We start from the raw sequence: 20,848 nt of genomic DNA on the forward strand, positions 1-20,848 counted from the left end.
AAATACCATCAGTCTTTTTTCTGGATGATTTACCCATACTCCAATGTCTCAATGTGTATTTGTGGGAGTTCAAAGACAGAAGATCTCATACATTGTATTTCAGCCTGCCCACTTGATGTGCAACCTAGGAATAAGTTCTTGATGAAGATAATATCTAATATTCTTGCTATGTCAGAATACAATCAATTGATTTGCCTGCTATCTGACATAGATCCTTATGTATCTAACAAAGTAGCTCTCTATGCACTGGCTGATAGGAAGATTAGAGCAAAACATTTAGTAAGAAAAGTTTTAACTCCATGTTTTTAATTGTTGTTTGTGAGGGTGTTTATCCAAGAACAGTAGTTTTTATTATTACTGTGCTACAATAGTAAACATGGGTGTTGCTTCAGTCAGGGCTTAGCTAGGTAAAAAGGTAAAGGTAAAGGTATCCCCTGTGCAAGCACCGAGTCATGTCTGACCCTTGGGGTGACGCCCTCTAGCGTTTTCATGGCAGACTCAATAAGGGGTGGTTTGCCAGTGCCTTCCCCAGTCATTACCGTTTACCCCCCAGCAAGCTGGGTACTCATTTGACCGACCTCGGAAGGAGGGAAGGCTGAGTCGACCTTGAGCCGGCTGCTGGGATTGAATTCCCAGCCTCATGGGCAAAGCTTTCAGATGGCTGCCTTACCACTCTGCGCCACAAGAGGCTCCTTAGCTAGGTAGATAAGCTGAAATTGATAATAGATTCATAACTTTCTCAAAGTGTGAAGACTGTCAGGATTCAGGCCTTGATTTATATCCTGAACAAAAAGGGATGCGGATAGGACTCCCTTGTGGATCTCAAGGTAGCTTACATTACAGACCATTATTTTTTTAAACAAACACAACCAAACAATTGTTAGGAGTCCATAAGAAGTAAACACAATTTTAAAACTCCAATTAGGTCTACCAAGACTCAAAAGCAGTTCAAAATTAAAAAAAAAAGCTTCTGAAAAATCAAAAGTGAGGGGTCTGCCATAATTGTGACAAAAGGTCCAAACTTTTGTACCTATAGAAAACATCTCTAATAGATGGGACAGTCAGAAGGGCATCTTACTATGATCTGAGGGACCGCCTGTTGTTCTATGCCCCCGCTTTGCGGGTATGAATTGATTGGTCATTCCCAGCCCCAAAGATGTGTGCCTGGCCTCGATCAGGGCCAGGGCTTTTTTGGTCCTGGCCCCGACCTGGTGGAATGAGCTCCTGGAAGACCTGAAGGCCCTGCGGAAGCTTTCAGCATTCCGCAAGGCCTGTAAAATGGAGCGCTTCTGCCAGGTCGGTGGTTGAGGCTGGGCCGCAAGGTCGATCTGGCCCCCCATAACACCTATACCATTGCAGCAGTAGCTAAGACCAACTTGCTCCCTCATTCTCCCTCCCCCTTGATTGGGTATTGGGGGTGGATTAGTTTAGGTTATATGTTCTACCTCATCTTGGTTTACTGTGCTTATTAGGTTTTTGTTGTTGTGATTTTAATGTACGGGGTATTTATTGGGGGTTTTATTACTGTAACTCGCCTCGAGCCTCCGGGGAGAGGCAAGTAACAAATTCAATAATAATAATAATAATAATAATAATAATAATAATAATAATAATAATAATAATAATAATAATAATAATAATAGTAATAGTAATAGTAGTAGCGGCAGCGGCAGCGGCAGCGGCAGCAATAGCAATAGCAATAGCAATAGCAATAGCAATAGCAATAGCAATAGCAATAGCAATAGCAATAGTAATAGTAATAGTAATAGTAATAGTAATAGTAATAATCTTAATTTCATGGCAGTAACATATGGGATAAAATGGTCCTTAGGTACTAATGCTAACTAATACCTTGAATTAGGCTCAGAGTCGATGGTAGCCAATGTGGATCTTTTGATCTTTTTAAAGCCTAGCATACCAAGGCCATAAGTCGTGAATCAGATAGGGGAAACTCTAAGAAAGATTGCAGTAGGCACCAAAAACATGTTGACTTGCAGGACTGCATTTTAGGCTCAAGGAAGATATTTCCATTGGCTAAAACAAGGCCATAGCTTTATTATTACTCTGCAGTGTTGGCATAGCATGGGAGAGGGAGCATGACTTGCAGTCAGCTGCCCACACAAACCCAGACCCCAGCAACATCCTGGAGCCCTACCAGTTCCCCCTCTGGAAACACAGGTCTCCTTGCCACTGGGATCTCACCCAAAGGAAAAGTCCAGTGGTGCTCTGGGGCCCACCTGGTTCCCCCACTAGGAATGCAGATCCTCTTGCTGCTGGATTCCTGCTGAAGGGAAGTGTCCACCTGGGTGTCAAGAGGAAGCATCACTTCCCTTGGCACTGTCACAGGCCACATGGCTTTGTGAACTCTGGGGTGCCAAGGAGAGGCACTCACCTCCCACCCCAGGCTACATGGCACTGTAAGCCCATGCCTCCTCAGCCAGGACGGTCCCACTCGCAGACCTGCCACCTCAAAAGGAGGCCCCTAGCCTGGGGATTCTGATGTAAAGACCGAACTCCCCCCAAACAGGCTCCATCCCATGTCCCAAACCGCCAGCTGTATGAAGATGCAATATACCTTCTACCTTCTTGACCTGGGCCTCCACAGTTAGGGAGGCGTCAGTAGTCACACCCAAATTCCTGACCTAGTCTTAAGTTGCGTCACTGCCAGGAATGGTAGTCATGCTTCCTGATCCACCCCCCTACCTCCTAGCCACAGGACCTCTTTCTTGGAGGGGTTGAGTTTCAGGCAGCTCCGCTCAAGCCATTCAGTCACTGCTTTCAAACATCTGGCGAATGGTTCCGGGGGGGGGGGAGTCGGGCAGCTGTCCATGAGGGTGTCATCTGCATATTGTTGACAACCCTGATGTATAGAATAGTAGCCTGACATATAGAAATCCATCAATTAAAGCTATTGTTGAAAATACAGAGGTATAGATATGGTCAGATAATAGATAAATGCATCTGAAAAGACTGCTAAAGAATGCTTTCCTGAGCATAAGCTAATTCTAGTCCTGCTTTTTATTATTATTGTTGTTGTTCTTGTTGTTATCAATATTAATATTAATATTAATATCAATATTGATTAATATTGATGTTTCTATTTCCTACCACTTCCAGAACTGGCTCGTGGCAGGTTACAATTCTCCTGTTGTGATCCCTTAAGCCTTCATTTCAGAATTTTACAGGAAGTATTCTAATTTTAAGTCAATAAGTTGCAGAAAGAATTTGTGGAGGACTTGATGGGGCAGTCAAGAATTAGGAAAGAACCCCACCTGCACAGTATAAGAGAAAAATAATTGCTGGAAAATATCCTTTTGAATGTTGGTAATTGGCAATCACTGATTCATTCAGAACCGCATCCACCTCATCAAGCAGGTAATTTTAATATGTCTCTTTGGGCTCTATTTAAAATGAAAGTCTTTGCAAATGGCCTATGCTGAATCTCAGCTCCTCTCGCAGGGGCTTATTAAAAACATATCAGCAGCTATTGGTATAATTTCCCCTGAATTTACACTCTGTCAGGATTTAGCCCATTACTTGAGGTAACTAGACACATAGTGGGCCCTAAGGTCTTTCTCAGTGGGGTTTTAATGAAACTAAGGAAAATGGCTCTTTGATTATAACACTTAATGAGACCTCATGGGATTTCCAGTGTGTGAAAGTAAACTTTCAGAACCATGTCCTTAGCAGTGTAAACCAGCATTATTCTATTAATTTCTATACAGTTAACTATGCTTGCTTAATACATATGAATCTCTAATGTTCCAAATGCATTTTTTTAAATCAAAGGCAGACTGATAATTTTTTTAATTTCTTGAAGTCTTCTCTTACTAATATTCTTGCATTTTTATCTCAGTCTTTCTCCAGTCCTGGACACCTACTAAAGCTAAGTTGCAGAAAAGGTATCATGTAAATATCCAGGGCCTAATCAAAGTTTGCACATTGTACATATAGAAAATGCCAGATTGACTCTGGATATGCCTAACTAAACCTCAGTTTCATAGAATCATAGAATCATAGAATCATAGAGTTGGAAGGGGCCATACAGGCCATCTAGTCCAACCACCTGCTCAACGCAGGATCAGCCCTAAGCATCCTAAAGCATCCAAGAAAAGTGTGTATCCAGCCTTTGCTTGAAGACTGCCAGTGAGGGGGAGTTCACCACCTCCTTAGGCAGCCTATTCCACTGCTGAACTACTCTGACTGTGAACATTTTTTTCCTGATATCTAGCCTATATCGTTGTGCTTGAAGTTTAAACCCATTACTGCGTGTCCTCTCCTCTGCAGCCAACAGAAACAGCATCCTGCCCTCCTCCAAGTGACAACCTTTCAAATACTTAAAGAGAGCTATCATGTCCCCTCTCAACCTCCTTTTCTCCAGGCTGAACATTTCCAAGTCCCTCAACCTACCTTCATAGGGCTTGGTCCCTTGGCCCCAGATCATTTTCATTGCTCTCCTCTGTACCCTTTCAATTTTATCTACGTCCTTCTTGAAGTGAGGCCTCCAGAACTGCACACAGTACTCCAGGTACAGTACTTCAGTGTCCTTTTGTATAGTGCAGAGTTGGAAGCTGGCCTGGAGGGGGAACTGTCATGTCCCTTTAACAAACAGTTCGCAACAACTGAAGCTTTTTAATGTCATGGAGTTGAAAACATCACCCAATAAAAGCATATCCATTTAGACCCAACAGCTAACACTCCAGATTGTTGGAAAATACACACATACAAGGGAAAAAAATGGGTTTTCAATTGATAGAGCTAATCCACACAGTGTCCAGTCACCTAAGGCAGTGATTTGATAGAGAGAATTAGGTAGACAGGTGTTTGCTCCCAAATTAAGCCAAAGTGTGAGGTGAAACCTTCTAAGAAAGAGAAGGTGAAACTTGGTCTACTTGTAAGAGGAAATCGGGGAGTACTTAGAATCACAGAATCATAGAGTTGGAAGGGGCCACACAGGCCATCTAGTCCAACCCCCTGCTCAACACAGGATTAGCCCAAAGCTTCCTAAAGCATCCAAGAAAAGTGTGTATCCAATCTTTGCTTGAAGACTGCCAGTGAGGGGGAGCTCACCACCTCCTTAGGCAGCCTATTCCACTGCTGAACTACTTTGACTGTGAAATTTTTTTCCTGATATCTAGTCTATATCCTGATATCTAGCCTATATCGTTGTACTTGTAGTTTAAACCCATTACTGCACGTCCTTCCTTATCCCAAGATACAAGTGTTTTGAAAGAGCTCCGAGTTAACTCAGAAAGGGAGGTCAAGGGACTTCTAGAAGATAAAGTACAGGTAAAATTAATTTGTTAGTATAAATGCCTTAGTGCCATTGTGACTAAGGGGTTTAAGTAAAAAGATGGTTCTGCTCTGCCCAGTTGACTTTGCTGGTGTATGACCGTAATAAAGATATGTCTGTCTACTCTGCCCAGATGATCCCAGGACTGAACAAAACCAAAGAGATTTAACTGTGACAGGGTGCTTCATTCTTGGAGGGAAAATTTTACAGTAGGGTGTAGAGAAATATCCATCATAGCAGTTTTGAGATTCCTTAAGTAGAGTATGGTGGGCTTTAAAACTCAACTCTTTCTTCTAAGGGCTCTACATAATCTAAAAAAATCTTGCCAGGGACCAAACGTCATCTGGCAAAGTGCAGGGGCCACTAGAAAAAGTTACTGGGCATGTCGAGAACAGCCAAACAATCTGTAGACCACATGAGGAAGAGCAAAATTTTCTTGAGGGGGATAGATAGCATTAGGAATTGCTACAAATTAAACATATATTAAACAAACAATTAGAAGACCAGTTTAAAAGTTGACTAGCTTGATAGTTCAAGGAAAGGATATAGATATGATCCAGTGTCATGGTCCTACTATCCATGTTTAGTTAGGAATATGTCATAGAATTTACTCTCAAGTGAATTCACACAGGATTGTGCATGATCCTATCTGTGCGCATAACTGAATGCCATTACATTCAATGCCATTACAGTCAATTATACTTATTTCCCCCAACTTAGCAGTCTTATGCATTGCTCCGCATGCTCCACCAACAGAGACCAATTTCAGAGCCAGGTGCATTAAACCCCAGAGGGGGCGCAATCATGCAGAATATGGTTGGGAAGCATAGCCCCCCTCTTCACACCCGCACCAGGCCCATCATTGTCCATTGGGCTATCGACATGATTTATATATGGTCATATCACCAAATATATGGTCATATCACCCACTTCAGGAGAGCCAGTTCAGTGTAGTGGTTAGGAGCCTGGCACGCCAGGTTTGATTCTGCACTCCACCACATGCAGCCAGCTGAATGACCTTGGGCTCACCACGGCACTGATAAAACTATTCTAATCAAGCAGTGATATCAGGGCTCTCTCAGCCTCACCCACCTCACAGGGTGTCTGTTGTGGGGAGAGGAAAGGGAAGGTGACTGTAAACTGCTTTGAGACTCCTTCGGGTAGAGCAAAGCAGCATATAAGAACCAACCTTCTTCTTCTAAGTGTTTAACAATTTAAAAAAAAATTAAAAATTAATTAACTCCCACCCATTCTTCTTCTTCTTCTTCTTCTTTATCCACTGGATTGTGTCACTATTGTTACTACTGGAAGCAAAAATTGGTCCTACCCAGTAGCCATATCAGGTAGAGATTAGTGGATTTTCTAAGGCAGGAACGGGTCTGCTATGTATGGCTTTAGAGCCAATGGGGCTCAGTGTGAAATCAAATTTGGCTCTTTAGAAAAGAGAATGAAATCTTTACATTAAGGTGCACTACATTTTGGGGGAATGGCAGCCAAAGGTTTTTCATGAGAGTAACAGCAGAATTCTAAAGTCAATGGGCTTAGATGGGAGTAATTCTGTTAAGGACAAACGTTGAAAAGGTGCCAGGAATCTAAACACACACTATGTTCAGATTTATGCCATCACAGTAAAAAAATCACAGAAGGCACTGTCTATTGTGTGAGACTTTCAAGTGTGCTACTTCCCAATAAATGATGTGTAAAAAACAGTCTCTTGGCCTCAGAAACGTTATGGGTTCCTAAACAACATATCAAATGCCAGTATGTTGTACATTTTCAGTTACACAGAGACTGTTTAGCTCTTGTTCCAGATGTTGACATAGATTAGCCTTTGAAAAGCTGCTGATCCTTGGTACATATTCCATAGAGATTATTGTGTTTGTCTGTAGGAGAAGAATAAAACAGGAGACTAATGGTACCCTCCATGTCCTGCACACAGAACCTGCCCCAATCTCAAAGTCACTGTGCATTGGTGGGAGGTCCAACAATTGTGAGGCCTCCATAGTCCATTGTTTGTGATCTCCTACTTTATATACTCTACCACCTATCACAACCTTTGTCACACAGGAACAGGGATATAGGTAGGGCAGGCGGTCACACTTTGCTACCCATCTTATATCTCTTTTTAATAAAGAATCAAGAACAAATTAGGACTTGTGAGATGTATCTCATTTCCCTCTCCCCCGCTATTTCCTATTTTGCTTTCTTAAAAGCCCATGTAGTCTTTCCCTTTTTTCTGCCTTATTCTCTCCTCCCCATCCATCAGCAAACCTACCCCCCCACTCCATTTTTAATTTGCCATCCTTCCCTCTCTCACAACCTTCTACCCAGGAAAACTATGGCTCAGTTGCACAGGACTTGCAACCCACTTTGCCTTCCCTTATCTTGCCCACATTACTTCATTTCCCTCTCTACACGGCATCCCTATATTCTCACCATTAGCTACTTCTTTGTCTCGTGCTGTTACTTACTCAAGTCCAGGTATGACTTTTAGCAGGAGACGGAACATCTTGTTCAATAATCAAATGATTGTTAAATACTGTGACTGAAGTGAGCAGGGATGGGGCCCCAAGCATTAAAGAAAAGAATGGAGACTAACAGAGAACCAACCCATTAATGTTTTCTTTCTCATTAATCATAGAAATCATATAAGCTAGGATGCCAACATAGATTTGGACTTGTGTACATCTATTCATCAATAATAGTTTCCACTGTTAGGAAGGCTGAAGAGTCAGCACTAGTCAGTCAGGGTGAGGCAACCAAGTTTACCAGTGCCATGTGGTATCAGGTAAGATGACATCTCTCACCTTCCAAAAGCATCTTGCTACATGCATCAGGTGTTCCATATCCAGGTGGCCCCTTGGGACACCTAGAACTAGTAAGTCAGATATTTGGATTCATAGTTTGCATTATCTTCACAGGTTAGTCCACAGGGAAGTCTACATTGGTAGCCTGCGGATTGCATGTGCTGGGTTACAGCAAGAGAGGCATTGGAAGACTTCCCAGTAGTCTTCTTCATTCCCAGTAGAAGCTTCTTGGAAGACTTTTCTACTCACATCTCAATCAATCCAGAAGGATCATAAAGTCTTATGCTTGCATTCTGCATTCTTAATGAACAGCAATGTCAAAAGATCCATTGAGATCCCCCCCCCACATACACACATAAGATTACATTAGAATTCTTATGCTCCAGATTGACAGGTCAGTGTGTTGTGCAATACAAACTTTTCACTTGATATTGACTGTCTCCAGAGGAGACATAGTTACAAATGTGTAGAAAGGTCTAATGTAGACCTTCTCATAATCCTTCAGAGGGTAGCATTGCTAGCCACTGTATCTGCGCCTATGTTAAGAATGGCTAACCATGACTTCAGTCTCTAAACCCTGTGACCATTAAAAAGCTTCAACCACCTAAACAGAAGGGGAAATTATATAGCCATATATTATAGCCATATATAACAGTGCCATCTTTTATTCTGAGAAGCCTATAGAGAGAATATTACTTTTGTCCTTAATTTTTTCTTCTCTCACAGATGTATTTGCCTAGTTCAAATATGAATCTTTTCTTCCCCTTCAGCCTCCCCAGGGCATCTTTGAATTCTTTGTTCCTCAGACTATAAATCATGGGATTCAACATGGGAGTAATTATGGAATAAAAGAGAGCAACCAGCCGATCTATATTCTCAGCGTGGCGGGATTTGGGATGCAAGTACATGGCACTGGCCGAGCAATAGAATAAGGTGACCACAATGAGATGGGATGAGCAGGTGGAGGAAGCTTTGCGTTTACCTTCTGCCGATGGAATTTTAAGTACTGTGAAGATTATGCGAATGTAGGAAACCAAGACGAGTAGGAATGGCGATAACGTGATGAGAACACTTAAAGCAAGAATTGACATTTCATTCTTGGTGGTGTCAGCACAAGCCAACTTCAGCACTGGTGGTATATCACAGAAGAAGTGATTGATTTTGTTGGGGCCACAGTAGGGCAGCGTAAAGATCCAAACCACATTGCCGAGGGGCATCAACATTCCACAGAGCCAAGATGTGACTGCCATCTGAGCACAAGCTTTTTGGTTCATGATGACTGGGTAACGCAATGGGCAACAGATAGCCGCGTAGCGGTCATATGCCATGACGGCCAGCAGATAGCACTCCACGGTACCAAGGGAGAGGAGAAAATACATCTGGGCAGCACAGCCAGCAAAGGAGATGCTCTTGACTTCAGATGCAAAGTTGGCCAGCATTTTGGGGAGGGTTACTGTAGTGTAGCAAATCTCAAGGAAGGACAGGTTCCTCAGGAAAAAATACATGGGAGTATGAAGGGCTGAATCAAGCAAAGTAAGGATGATAATGAGGCCATTTCCCAAAAGAGTGAGGCTATACATAGTGAAGAATCCCATGCAGAGTACTATTTGTATTCCAGAATTATTGGAGAATCTGATGAAAATGAAGTCAGGTCGTAGGGTATGGTTTATCAGTTTAAACTCTCTGATAGAATTCATCTGGGAAACAAGAACAGAAGAGGGAAACTAAGCAAGTCATTTGTGCAACCGTTTAATGAATCCAACCATCTTTCCCATTGGTAATAAATGAGGAGGGGTCCCATTGCCCTTGCATGGAGGCTATGCTGGGGATCGTGGGACCTAACTGGGCACGAAAGGACAAAACCCTGACCAGGAGTCACCCAAAATGTATTAATTTAACCTATAGCCATCTCACCCATCCCTCCATTGTTACCTCCATCTTACCCATCCCTCCCTTGAGAAGGTCCCAGGGTGGCTTACATCAATCAATAAAAAACCCAGACAAAATTAAGATTAAGATACAATAAAACCAATACAATCTAACTCCAATGTCCCTACAACCTGGCAGTTAAGATGTCCAGTTACTGGCCAGGCACAGAGTGGAGGATGATGTGGTTTCAGTTGGGGAACCATTGGATTTTATTGGTGATCTCTGGCCTCAATTAAATGCCTAGTCAAAGAGTACCATTTTACATGCCCTATGGAAATTAGAAAGCTCTGTGAGGGCTCGTACCTTTGATAGCAACTCTTTCCATCAGTTTGTAGTCATGCCCTTTGTTCTCTTCCCCAACTGGTGCAATACTTGTGGAATCCCTTGGTGATCTATTTCCTTTTGATCACAGTATATACATACAATACATACATACAATTCCACGCAACTTCTCTCCCCATGAAGCAACAACCTTTGGAAAGTTCAACTTACGTTTCAAAATGAATCTTAAATAAAGGCTTACCTCTGAGTTGAGGACAAGCATTGGTGTCCACTGTTTGGAGTGAGTGCCTCTGTGTTTCTAAACAACATTTCATTCATTATGTACTGACTCTGTGGGGGGGTGGTTTCCCTGTGGGCTCTGATGAGACAAGAAAAGAAGTTAATCTAAGAATATCCTGTAATATGCAGCTGTTAATGAAGCTCTATTAAAGAGCAGGTCACAAGTGTATAGTTCATGCTTGCCATGGTGTTTTAGATCAAAATGGGTTGAATCAACTCAGTGTTTCAGGTGGCTAAAAAAAAAGGACTGGGTCCATTTTGTTCATTCCCAGAGTGTACTCTTGATATCATTGAGATTCAGTTGTTTTTCTTAAACTCATTTGGTCTATATTCTTCATGTCTCATCTGATGGTGGCCATTTCTAATGGGGCCACCCATTAGTGCAACCTCATGCTACATTTCTTTCACCTCTGGACCCTGGATGCTCTTCTAGCCTAATGAGATGAGAAGGTGACTGGCCTCTCTGCTTCTGAAATCAATCACATACATAGATGTAGACATTAACAGAAATATATAAATGCAGATTCAGCTTTGGTCCTTTTGTCTTGTAAAATAAATCAGAGATGTATTGCTTAGCCTTGGGATTATAGGCAGATTTTTCCATCGATCAGCCCACTCAGTTTTCTGTCCTTGAATAACAGTCATGGCAAATTATAGTTTCATGGATTGGATTCAACCAACTTTAATACTGGGGGATGAGTCAGGAGGGGTCCCCATTCACCCTGAACCGATCTATGCTAGGAATAACTAGGCATGTATAGAAAAAAGCTATGTAGGACAGGTGCTATATTAAAGAGGAGGATTGTGTGAGGTTGAGTACGTACACCAGCTAGCTCAAGAGTTAAAACAAACAGGTTGTGTTTGACAACTAGTGAAAGTCTTAAGGTCAAGGATATGGGCAGCAACATATCATTATATCACTTGTAAAGGAAATCTCAAAATGGTTCCTAGAGCTACTATCTGTCATTTGCAGGTTTTCCAAAAAAAACGACATAACGACACATGTGATACCGTTTTTGTTTTTCTCCCGATAACACTTGGAGTCAGGGAACAGCCCTCCAATGGCCGTGTGTCGGAGACCCGCTTGCTAACTGAAAAAAACAGGGTGCCCCTTTGAAGAAAACGTCACGCCAGGCCTGGTGAACGATACAACAGGAACAAACTTTATTTCAGCAACGTGGAGTCCGCTGGTATGGAGTAAGAGCTTCCACCGAACTCCAGGTGGAAGCTCCCTTTTATACAAAACCCACCTCCTTAGGCTGTATTGCCCCACCCAGTACTTGCGGAGGGAACATGCTGATACAATCATGACTCATGCACATATGCGAGGTTTTCCGGGGTTCCTGATGGCCCATTTTCCTGGAACAAAGGGCCATCTCCGGGCCCTTGTCAAAAGGTGGAGGGGGACATTGAGGTTCTTTAGCGGCCATTGCCACCTCAACGATCGGGTGGGGCGCCCAGCTGCCGGCTTGCCTGTGATCACCATGCCCTACCTCCGTGATCGCGGGCGCCTCTGATGGCGGGGTTCGGTCCGGTTCCCAAGCCACCAAGGACCGAACCACGACATTCTGCCCCCCCAAAGGTCCATTCTCCAACCCCCCGGGACGGCCAGGATACCACTTGTGGAAACGTTCAGTGAGTCGGGGCGCAAGGACGTCCGCTGCCCAGACCCATTCCCGGTCCCCCAAAGCGAAGTCCTTCCATTCCACGAGGTACTGCAACTTCCCCCTGTGGAGTCTAGAGTCCAGGATATCCGCCACCTCGTGGTGCTCCCCCCCCGGCAGGACCTCGGGCGCTGGCGGGGAAAACACGGGGTGCCAAACGTCACCGTCCGGAGTTTTTTTTAGAAGGCTCACGTGAAAGACGGGATGGATGTGCCGGAGGTTCTTGGGGAGCTTGAGCTTGACCGAAACTTCGTTGATCGGGGCCAAGACCTCGAAAGGCCCCAAAAACCGAGGGCCTAGCTTCTTGCTGGGCAAATTCAACCGTAGGTTCCGGGTGGAAAGGTAAACTCGATCCCCCGGTCGGATCTCCTCAGCTGGTCGTCTCTTCCGGTCGGCGTCCTCTTTCTGCGCTGCCTTGACTTTGTGGAGCTGCTCCTGCAGCGACTTCCAGCAGCTCCCGGCACGCTTCCCCCACTCGCGAAGGTCGGCCGATTCCCGGGCGGGGACCTCTCCAAGCTCCGGGAAGTGTCTCAGGTCTGTCCCGTAGACGACGGCAAAAGGCGACATCTCCGTGCTGCTGTGGTCTGCGTTGTTGTACGCGAACTCGGCCAGGGGGAGCAGGGGCACCCAGGTGTCTTGATGATAGGAACCGAAACACCGCAAGTACTGCTCCAGTACTTGATTAACCCGCTCGGTCTGCCCGTCCGTCTGGGGGTGGTAAGCGGAGCTCAGCCGTTGCTCGATGTCTAACAGGCGCAGGAAAGCTTGCCAAAACCGGGACACGAATTGTGAGCCCCGATCGGAAATCACCTTGTCCGGCAGCCCGTGCAGTCGGAACACGTGATCCAGGAACATCCGAGCCAACTGTGAAGCACTGGGGACACTGGCGCAAGGAATGAAATGGGCCTGTTTGGAAAATAGATCTACCACCACCCAGATCACCGTTTTCCCCTTGCTGGGAGGCAAGTCTGTTATAAAGTCCATGGAGATCACTGACCACGGCCGGGTCGGGACCTCGAGCGGGTGCAGCAGACCTTTCGGCTTGCCAACCCCCGGCTTGCAGGTCAGGCAGACAGGACAACCACTGACGTAAGCTTTTGTGTCCCGCCGCAGACTGGGCCACCAAAACCGCCGCCGGGCCAACTTCCAGGATTTTACGAAACCGAAGTGCCCGGCGGTCTTAGCATCGTGGCAGAGGCTGAGGGCTTCCCGTCGTAGCCCTTCCGGGACGTAGACAGCCTCCCCCCTCCGCCAGAGACCGGAGTCCAAAATCAAAGAGTCCCGGAGCTCCGCCAGCTCCTCGTCTGTCCCGTAGGCTGCCACTAGGCGGTCTCGGAGCGGGGTGGTCGCCGGGTCGGGCTCCCATTCCTCCCTGGCCCGACGCCTAGTGACGACCCCCCGCCCCAGCTGCTCCTCACCAAACACAGACCTGGTGCAGGGAGCGTACCCCTCCCCATAATGCGGCAGACGGGAGAGGGCGTCCGCGAGGAAATTCTCTTTGCCGGGGATGTGACCAAGCTTGAAATTGTACCGCGAAAAGAACTCCGCCCACCTCATCTGCTTGGCGTTCAGGGATCGCGGTTGCCGGAGCGCCTCCAGATTCTTGTGATCTGTCCAGACCTCGAACGGCTCCTCTGTTTCCTCCAGCCAATGCCGCCATTCGGTGAGGGCGAACTTAATCGCAAACGCCTCCTTCTCCCAGGTAGACCAGTTCCGCTCCGTTTCGGCGAATTTTCGTGAGAGGTAGGCCGCCGGCCTCAGCTGTCCCGCCTTGTCTCGCTGCAGGAGAACCGCCCCGGCTGCTGCGTCGCTGGCGTCGACTTGTACCACCATCGGCTGGGTTGGGTCGACGTGCAGTAGCGTGGGCTCAGACGCGAAAGCTTGCTTGAGGGCCAGGAACGCTGCCTCCGATTTCTCATTCCAGCCGAGCGCTGCGCTGGGCCGCGTGGCGCGAGGACCTCTCCCCTTGGTACCTAGCAAGTCCGTGAGGGGAGCCACTACGGAGGAGTATCTGGGGATGAAGCCTCTAAAAAAGTTAGCAAACCCCAGGAAGCTTTGTAGCTGTTTCCGGGTGCGGGGCCTTTCCCAGGCCAGCACCGCCTGCACCTTCTCGGGGTCCATAGCTATGCCCTGGGCTGAGATGCGGTAGCCCAAATAGTCCAGGGAGGGACGGTGGAATTCGCACTTAGCCAGCTTCACGTATAGGTGGTTTGCCAGCAGGCGCTTTAACACCTCCCTCACCAGGGTCACGTGCTCTTGGGGATCTTGGCTGTAGATCAGGACGTCATCCAAATAAACAACCACCCCCTGAAACAGAAGGTCCTGCAACACCTCATTAATTAGACTCATGAAAACCCCAGGTGCCCCGCTTAAACCGAACGGCATCACTTTAAATTCGAATTGTCCCAATTGACAGTTAAACGCTGTTTTCCACTCATCCCCCTCCCGGATGCGTACCCGGTAGTACGCCTCCCTTAGGTCCAGCTTAGTGAACAGAGTCCCTTTGCCCAGCCGGGCCAGCAAATCCGGGATCAGCGGGAGGGGGTAAGCGTTCCCCGCTGCGATGGCGTTGAGGCCCCGGTAGTCCTGGCACAGCCGTCGGGACCCATCCTTTTTCCGGACGAACAAGACTGGAGCTCCCATGGGGCTGGAAGCGGGCCGGATGAAACCTCGGGCCAGATTTTTTTCCAAAAACTCCCGGAGGTCCTTGAGCTCACCCTCACTCATTTTGTAGATGCGCCCTTTGGGTAGTACCGCCCCCTCTGGGATGTTGATAGCGCAGTCCGTGCGGTGGTGTGGGGGTAGCTCGTCCGCTTCCCGCTCGCTGAAGACGGCTGCGAGGTCTCGGTACTCTGGCGGGACCTCGGGCTCTGGTTTCTCCTGCTGCACCGCCGCCGCTCCCCTGGAACGCGCCGCCGTCCTCTTGTGGCTGGAATCCTCGTGGGGGACCCGATGCCGTGCACCCACCGTCAAGTCGAACTTCAGGGTCCCCGCCCGCCAGTCCACCACGGGGTTGTGTTCCTTCAGCCAATCCAGGCCCAACACCGCCCGATATCCCGCTACGGGGACCTGGATCAGCCACCGCAGCTCTTGGTGGTCCCCTATGTGGATGGCGATAGGACCCACCTCCTCCCCGAAAGGTCCCCCCTGAATCGGGCTGCCGTCCATCTGGACGAAAACCAGGGGAACCTTCCGAATGCGCTTCGGTAGCCCCAAAGCCCGGGCTATCTGGGGGTGGACCATGCTGTGGTCGCATCCAGAGTCCAAAAGAGCCTCCCCCACCCAACTTAGTCCGTTCTCCGGGTTCCGGAGCTCTAAAATTACCACGTTCGGAGGTCACGCCTCATGCTGTAGGGGTTTTCCCTCGCACCGCGGGACCTGCTGCCCGGCGCCGTCTACAGCAGGTCCTGGCCGTTTCCCGTTGCCTGGGCGCTTCCCGGTTCGTTGCGGAGGTCCTCCGCCCGGCGTGCCTGCTGGGGGCGTGTCGCACCTCCCCCCTGGGAAAGCCCGCGGTCCTCCCCCCCTTGCCGTTGGCACGCTGCTGCGAAATGTCCTGACCCCCCGCATTTCAAGCACAGTCCTTCCCGGCGTCTCCTTTCCCGCTCGGGGTTCGGGGGTCGTTTGGGGCGAGAGTTGTCGGGGCCCGGTCTCGGCGCCTCGGCTGACCCCCCTTTGGCCTCCCGGGGGGGTGCGGCGGCCCAACCCAGGCTGGCTTCCAGCTTGGCGACCACAAAACACCACCCCTCCAGTGTAGACAGATCTTCTTCCGTCCCCTTGATCACGGCCCATTCCCTGAGCTTCGGGTTAAGGCCCTCCCGGAAGTACTCGATTTGGGTCTCCTCGTTCCAGGAGAACACCTTGCCTGCTTCCCTCCGGAAAATGTCTATATAGTCCATAACCCCCCTAGTACCCTGTCGAAGTCCCTTGATCCGACTCTTTGCCTTGTCCTCAGCCTGGGGGTCCTGGAATCGTCGGCGGAGCGCGACCACGAAGTCCTGCAGGTCCCGAGTTGCCGGGTCGCCGCGCTCGGCCAACCCCAGGTACCACTGACCCGCCTTGCCCTGGAGACACGAGGCCACCCCCCAGACCAAGTCCTCGGAGTCCTCATACCGGTCTCCATACCTCCGGGCATGCGTCAGCGCGTGGAGGAGGAACTGCGGGAGGTCGTCCGGCGTCCCGTCGAAACGCGCCTTAAGCTCTGGGGGGGAACGTTTTGGAGAGTAGTCCGACCCCCTCCGGATCCGGGATTCTCGGCGTCCGCCGTCTCGTCCTGCTCCGCTCCACCGGCTACCAACTTGCCCAACGACGCCGTGCCGCTCCCTGCCTTGCACGTCGCTCCTGCGTTGGTCCGGCTCTCGCCGCCCCGTCGGCTCACCCGCTCCCCCGAGATCCTCTGCTGTCTCGCCTCTCCGCTGGCCGTCTCGCCTACTCGGGACTGAAAACTGCTCCGGGTCGGGGTCCGGGGCCCGCTCACCAGTGCCGGGCTCGTCCTCGTCGCTGGAGGCGTCCTCACTCGACGCGATCCCCTCCGCCGTTGTATTACCAGTCCCTCCGGGCCCGGCCCGAGCTTGCTCACGGGCTTCAGCTGCCTGCAAGCGCCTGGCCAAGTCCGCCATGGCCCGCCGCAGGTCCTCTAGAGATTCCTCAGGTCTTACCGGGCGAAGCGCCTGCCTCAGCTGGGTGTCCCAGGTTGGGGCCAACCCCCCAGACCTCGGCGCGCTCCCCGCCGTGCTTGGGAACCCCATGGCCCGGCGCCTTCCCTTGGCCGCCGCTGCCGAGGGTCTCGGGGTCCCGGACAGCTGCTCCTGGCCCCCCGATTTTCGGAGGAAATCTCCCGGGGACATTAAACTCATGTTCCCGGGGTTCGTGGGGGTCGAGACCGCCCCGTTGCTTGAAAACGCCATCTCTGGATCCGTCCCGATAAGCGCTCGGATGCGATGCCGACCCTGGAGTTCGGTGGAAGCTCTTACGATGTCGGAGACCCGCTTGCTAACTGAAAAAAACAGGGTGCCCCTTTGAAGAAAACGTCACGCCAGGCCTGGTGAACGATACAACAGGAACAAACTTTATTTCAGCAACGTGGAGTCCGCTGGTATGGAGTAAGAGCTTCCACCGAACTCCAGGTGGAAGCTCCCTTTTATACAAAACCCACCTCCTTAGGCTGTATTGCCCCACCCAGTACTTGCGGAGGGAACATGCTGATACAATCATGACTCATGCACATATGCGAGGTTTTCCGGGGTTCCTGATGGCCCATTTTCCTGGAACAAAGGGCCATCTCCGGGCCCTTGTCAAAAGGTGGAGGGGGACATTGAGGTTCTTTAGCGGCCATTGCCACCTCAACGATCGGGTGGGGCGCCCAGCTGCCGGCTTGCCTGTGATCACCATGCCCTACCTCCGTGATCGCGGGCGCCTCTGATGGCGGGGTTCGGTCCGGTTCCCAAGCCACCAAGGACCGAACCACGACACCGTGCTCCTTTCTCTGGAAGTGGACACAGATGGCTTCAGTGGGGGATGAACTGTCAAAGCACTATCAACTCCCTTGTGGGCTGCCACAGGGGGTGATACTCTCCCCTACATTGTTTAACATCTTCATGTGCCCTCTGGCCCAGCTGGTCCAGAGTTATCGGCTGGATTGTCACCAATATGCAGATGACACCCAGCTCTTTCTCCTGATGGACGGCTGCCCAGACTCCCTCCACCAAATACATTTGCCAGATAATTGGAAGCCATAGCTGGGTGGTTAGAGCAGAGTCGGCTGAGATTCAACCCCTCCAAGATGGAGGTCTTGTGGCTGGACAGACAGACAGCAGCTCGGGAAGCGTGCCTCCCCACCTTTGCTGTAGACCAACTTAGCACCTTGAATTCCACTAGGAATTTGAGGGTGACCCTGGATTCTTCCCTTTCAATGGAGGCCCAGGTCAGGGGTGTAGCTCATTTGGCATTCTTTCATCTTCACCAGGCAAGGCTACTAGTGCCCTGTCTATGAACTGCTTGGCTACAGCGATTCATGCAACTTTCATCTCCAGATTGGATTTCTGTAACTTACTCTATGCAGGCCTGCCCTTGTCCCTGAATCAGAAATTGCATCTGGTGCTGTTATACATCCTCCTATATATATTTATATATTTATATCCTCCTATATATATTTAAAGACGAGCCTCTTGTGGCGCAGAGTGGTAAGGCAGCCGCCTGAAAGCTTTGCTCATGAGGTTGGGAGTTCAATCCCAGCAGCCGGCTCAAGGTTGACTCAGCCTTCCATCCTTCCGAGGTCGGTAAAATGAGTACCCAGCTTGCTGCTGGGGGGTAAACGGTCATGACTGGGGAAGGCACTGGCAAACCACCCCGTATTGAGTCTGCCATGAAAACGCTAGAGGGCGTCACCCCAAGGGACAGACATGACTCGGTGCTTGCACAGGGGATACCTTTACCTTTACCTTATATATATTTGTTTTTACAGATACTGGCTGTTAAACGATTTAGACTATAGACTATAACATATCAAACTAATACATACCAAGTAGACCTTTTATATTTATTATCATTGTTGTACAGATTTATGTACTGTAGGCTAAGCTTTTCTGCTATGCATGTAATTTTTTACAATTTGTTTGTTTAAATGCTTTTTTGTATGTATTCATTACATTCTTTACATTTTGACTTATATTTCAGTACTAATTATTGTTTTGTATTTTTCCAAGTCTGTAGATTCCCTTGAAAAAGCGCAGTGTAGTGAAACACATTGGGAACTATTAAACAGATATTGTATTGAAGATTGAAGACTCCTTGTGTGTCAACTTACTATACTGAATTTGGCAAATGTATGCTTCCATACAGGCATCCCTCTATTTGGGGTATCTCTCTCTACGGAGGCACAGGTCACAAGAGTAGCATTGCTGGAATTCTACCACCTATGCCAAGCCAACATACTGCACTGGCTACTAGTCGAATTCCAGACTTAAGGCAATATGTGGTCTGGGCCCAATGTACCTGATGAAATGCCTTACTGTCTATACCCTTCAAAGAGCTTTATACACTGCCACCTCTAACTTGCTGGTGATCCCTGGCCCCAAGTAAGCTCATTTGACTTCAAGGCCAGAACTTTCTTTGTCCTGGCCCCCACTTGGTGGAATGCTCCCAGAGAAGATCAGAGCCCTGCCAGAGCTAGAACAATTCCAGAGGCCTGCAAAAGGGAGCTCTTCTGCCAGGCATTTAGTTGATGTTGACCAAGCTGAGATCATCTAGTGGGGCCCCGGAACCCCTCCCCTTGAAGCAAACATCCTGAACTGACCAACCATGGGATTGTTAACATATTGGTGTTAAACACTGTTATTTCTGTTATCACAGTTATTATTGTTACTTATTCGACATGGTTACCGAGTTATGTTGTACTGTTCCATGTTCTCCCATGTTCCATGTAAACAATCCTGAGCTGCAGGGGAGGGCAATATTCATTCATTCATTCATTCATTCATTCATTCATTCATTCATTCATTCATTCATTCATTCATTCATTCATTCATTCATAATTGAATGTATAGACTGCCACTCCCAGCCCAACTGGCTCATAGTGGTTTACATAAAATAGAAAAACAGCATAAAGCCTGATATCATCGATGGCAGCAAAAAAAAATAAAATAAAATTGAAGAACTCTATTGTACAATCCTTAGTCCTTCTAATCCTTCTACTGGCAGTCACTATTGCCATGATAACTGACCGCAGGTGATAGATGGCCTGCGGAGGGAGTACAAATTATAAAAGTGGGGGTATAGATTGTAAAGTGGGGGGGAGGGACCCGATCTTATTACCTAGGCCTCAACCAACGCCTGGTGGAAGAGCCCTATTTTTCAGAACCCAGAGAGCTCTGTCAGAGCCCTCAGCTCTTCCAGGAGCTCATTCCACCAGGTTGGGGCCATGAACAAAAGTGCCCTGGTTCTGGTCGAGGCCAGGGACACTATCCAAGGACCCAGGACAACTTCTGGATATTTCTGGATGTCTTTGTGATGCTGTTTACTAATTTACTACTCATTTACTCTCTCCTTATATCTGTATTACTATTATTCTTGTTTCATTGTCTGAGGAAGCATGCCTGCACATGAAAGCTCACAACTTGAATAAAGCTTTATTGGTCTTAAAGGTGCCATTGGTCTCAGACGATGTTCAGCTACTTCAGAACAACATGGCTACCCACCTTATATGTATTGTAATAAGGTATTTTAAAATGTCAATTACTCTTCCTGATGTCTTCACATTCCAACTAAAACTTAGAATAAGATTGACCACTCATGTAGGGCTCATTTGGGAAAAAATCTTTAGACCAATATTTCTTTTTAAAAACCCAATTTAAATCCTTTGCAAGCTAACTACAATGTAATCAATATCATTGTCCAGTAGTTTAGTAATATGGGGTTGGAACCAACAGAAATAAAAAGAGGGAGAACAAATCCCCTTTGGCCTTCAAAACAGCTGTGCTTGAAACTATAGAACCTATGTGTTAAAAAACAATGCAAGACTAGAGTCTGCAGCTAAGGTGGTTGAGTAGAAAACCTTACAGCAGGGTGGAAAACTTTTTAGAATCCAACCTATGGCTTTG

The 20,848-nt window shown here is 47.9% G+C and overlaps 1 protein-coding gene across 1 annotated transcript; it reads right to left on the bottom strand.

The window, feature by feature from the left end:
* Positions 1 to 2,677: 2,677 nt before the first annotated feature.
* Positions 2,678 to 10,573, bottom strand: LOC143825473 (olfactory receptor 10A7-like). Its single transcript, XM_077313503.1, has 3 exons — positions 10,553 to 10,573; positions 8,881 to 9,797; positions 2,678 to 2,762 (listed from the first exon to the last, which is right to left on the bottom strand). Exons 1-3 carry the CDS (start codon positions 10,571 to 10,573, stop codon positions 2,678 to 2,680), a joined length of 1,023 nt encoding a protein of 340 aa, XP_077169618.1.
* Positions 10,574 to 20,848: the final 10,275 nt, after the last annotated feature.

Source organism: Paroedura picta, chromosome 16 (genome assembly GCF_049243985.1).
Source record: "Paroedura picta isolate Pp20150507F chromosome 16, Ppicta_v3.0, whole genome shotgun sequence".
Classification (NCBI taxonomy): Eukaryota; Metazoa; Chordata; class Lepidosauria; order Squamata; family Gekkonidae; genus Paroedura; species Paroedura picta.

Bases quoted from the DNA above. Each gene is read 5' to 3' on its own strand.
- LOC143825473 (XM_077313503.1), bottom strand. From the start codon at position 10,573: ATGCTTGTCCTCAACTCAGAG. The intron at 9,798-10,552 runs GTAAGCCTTTAT...CTTGTTTCCCAG, and splicing joins TGCTTGTCCTCAACTCAGAG to ATGAATTCTATCAGAGAGTT. The intron at 2,763-8,880 runs CCTGGGGAGGCT...AGTGACTGAATG, and splicing joins AACAAAGAATTCAAAGATGC to GCTTGAGCGGAGCTGCCTGA.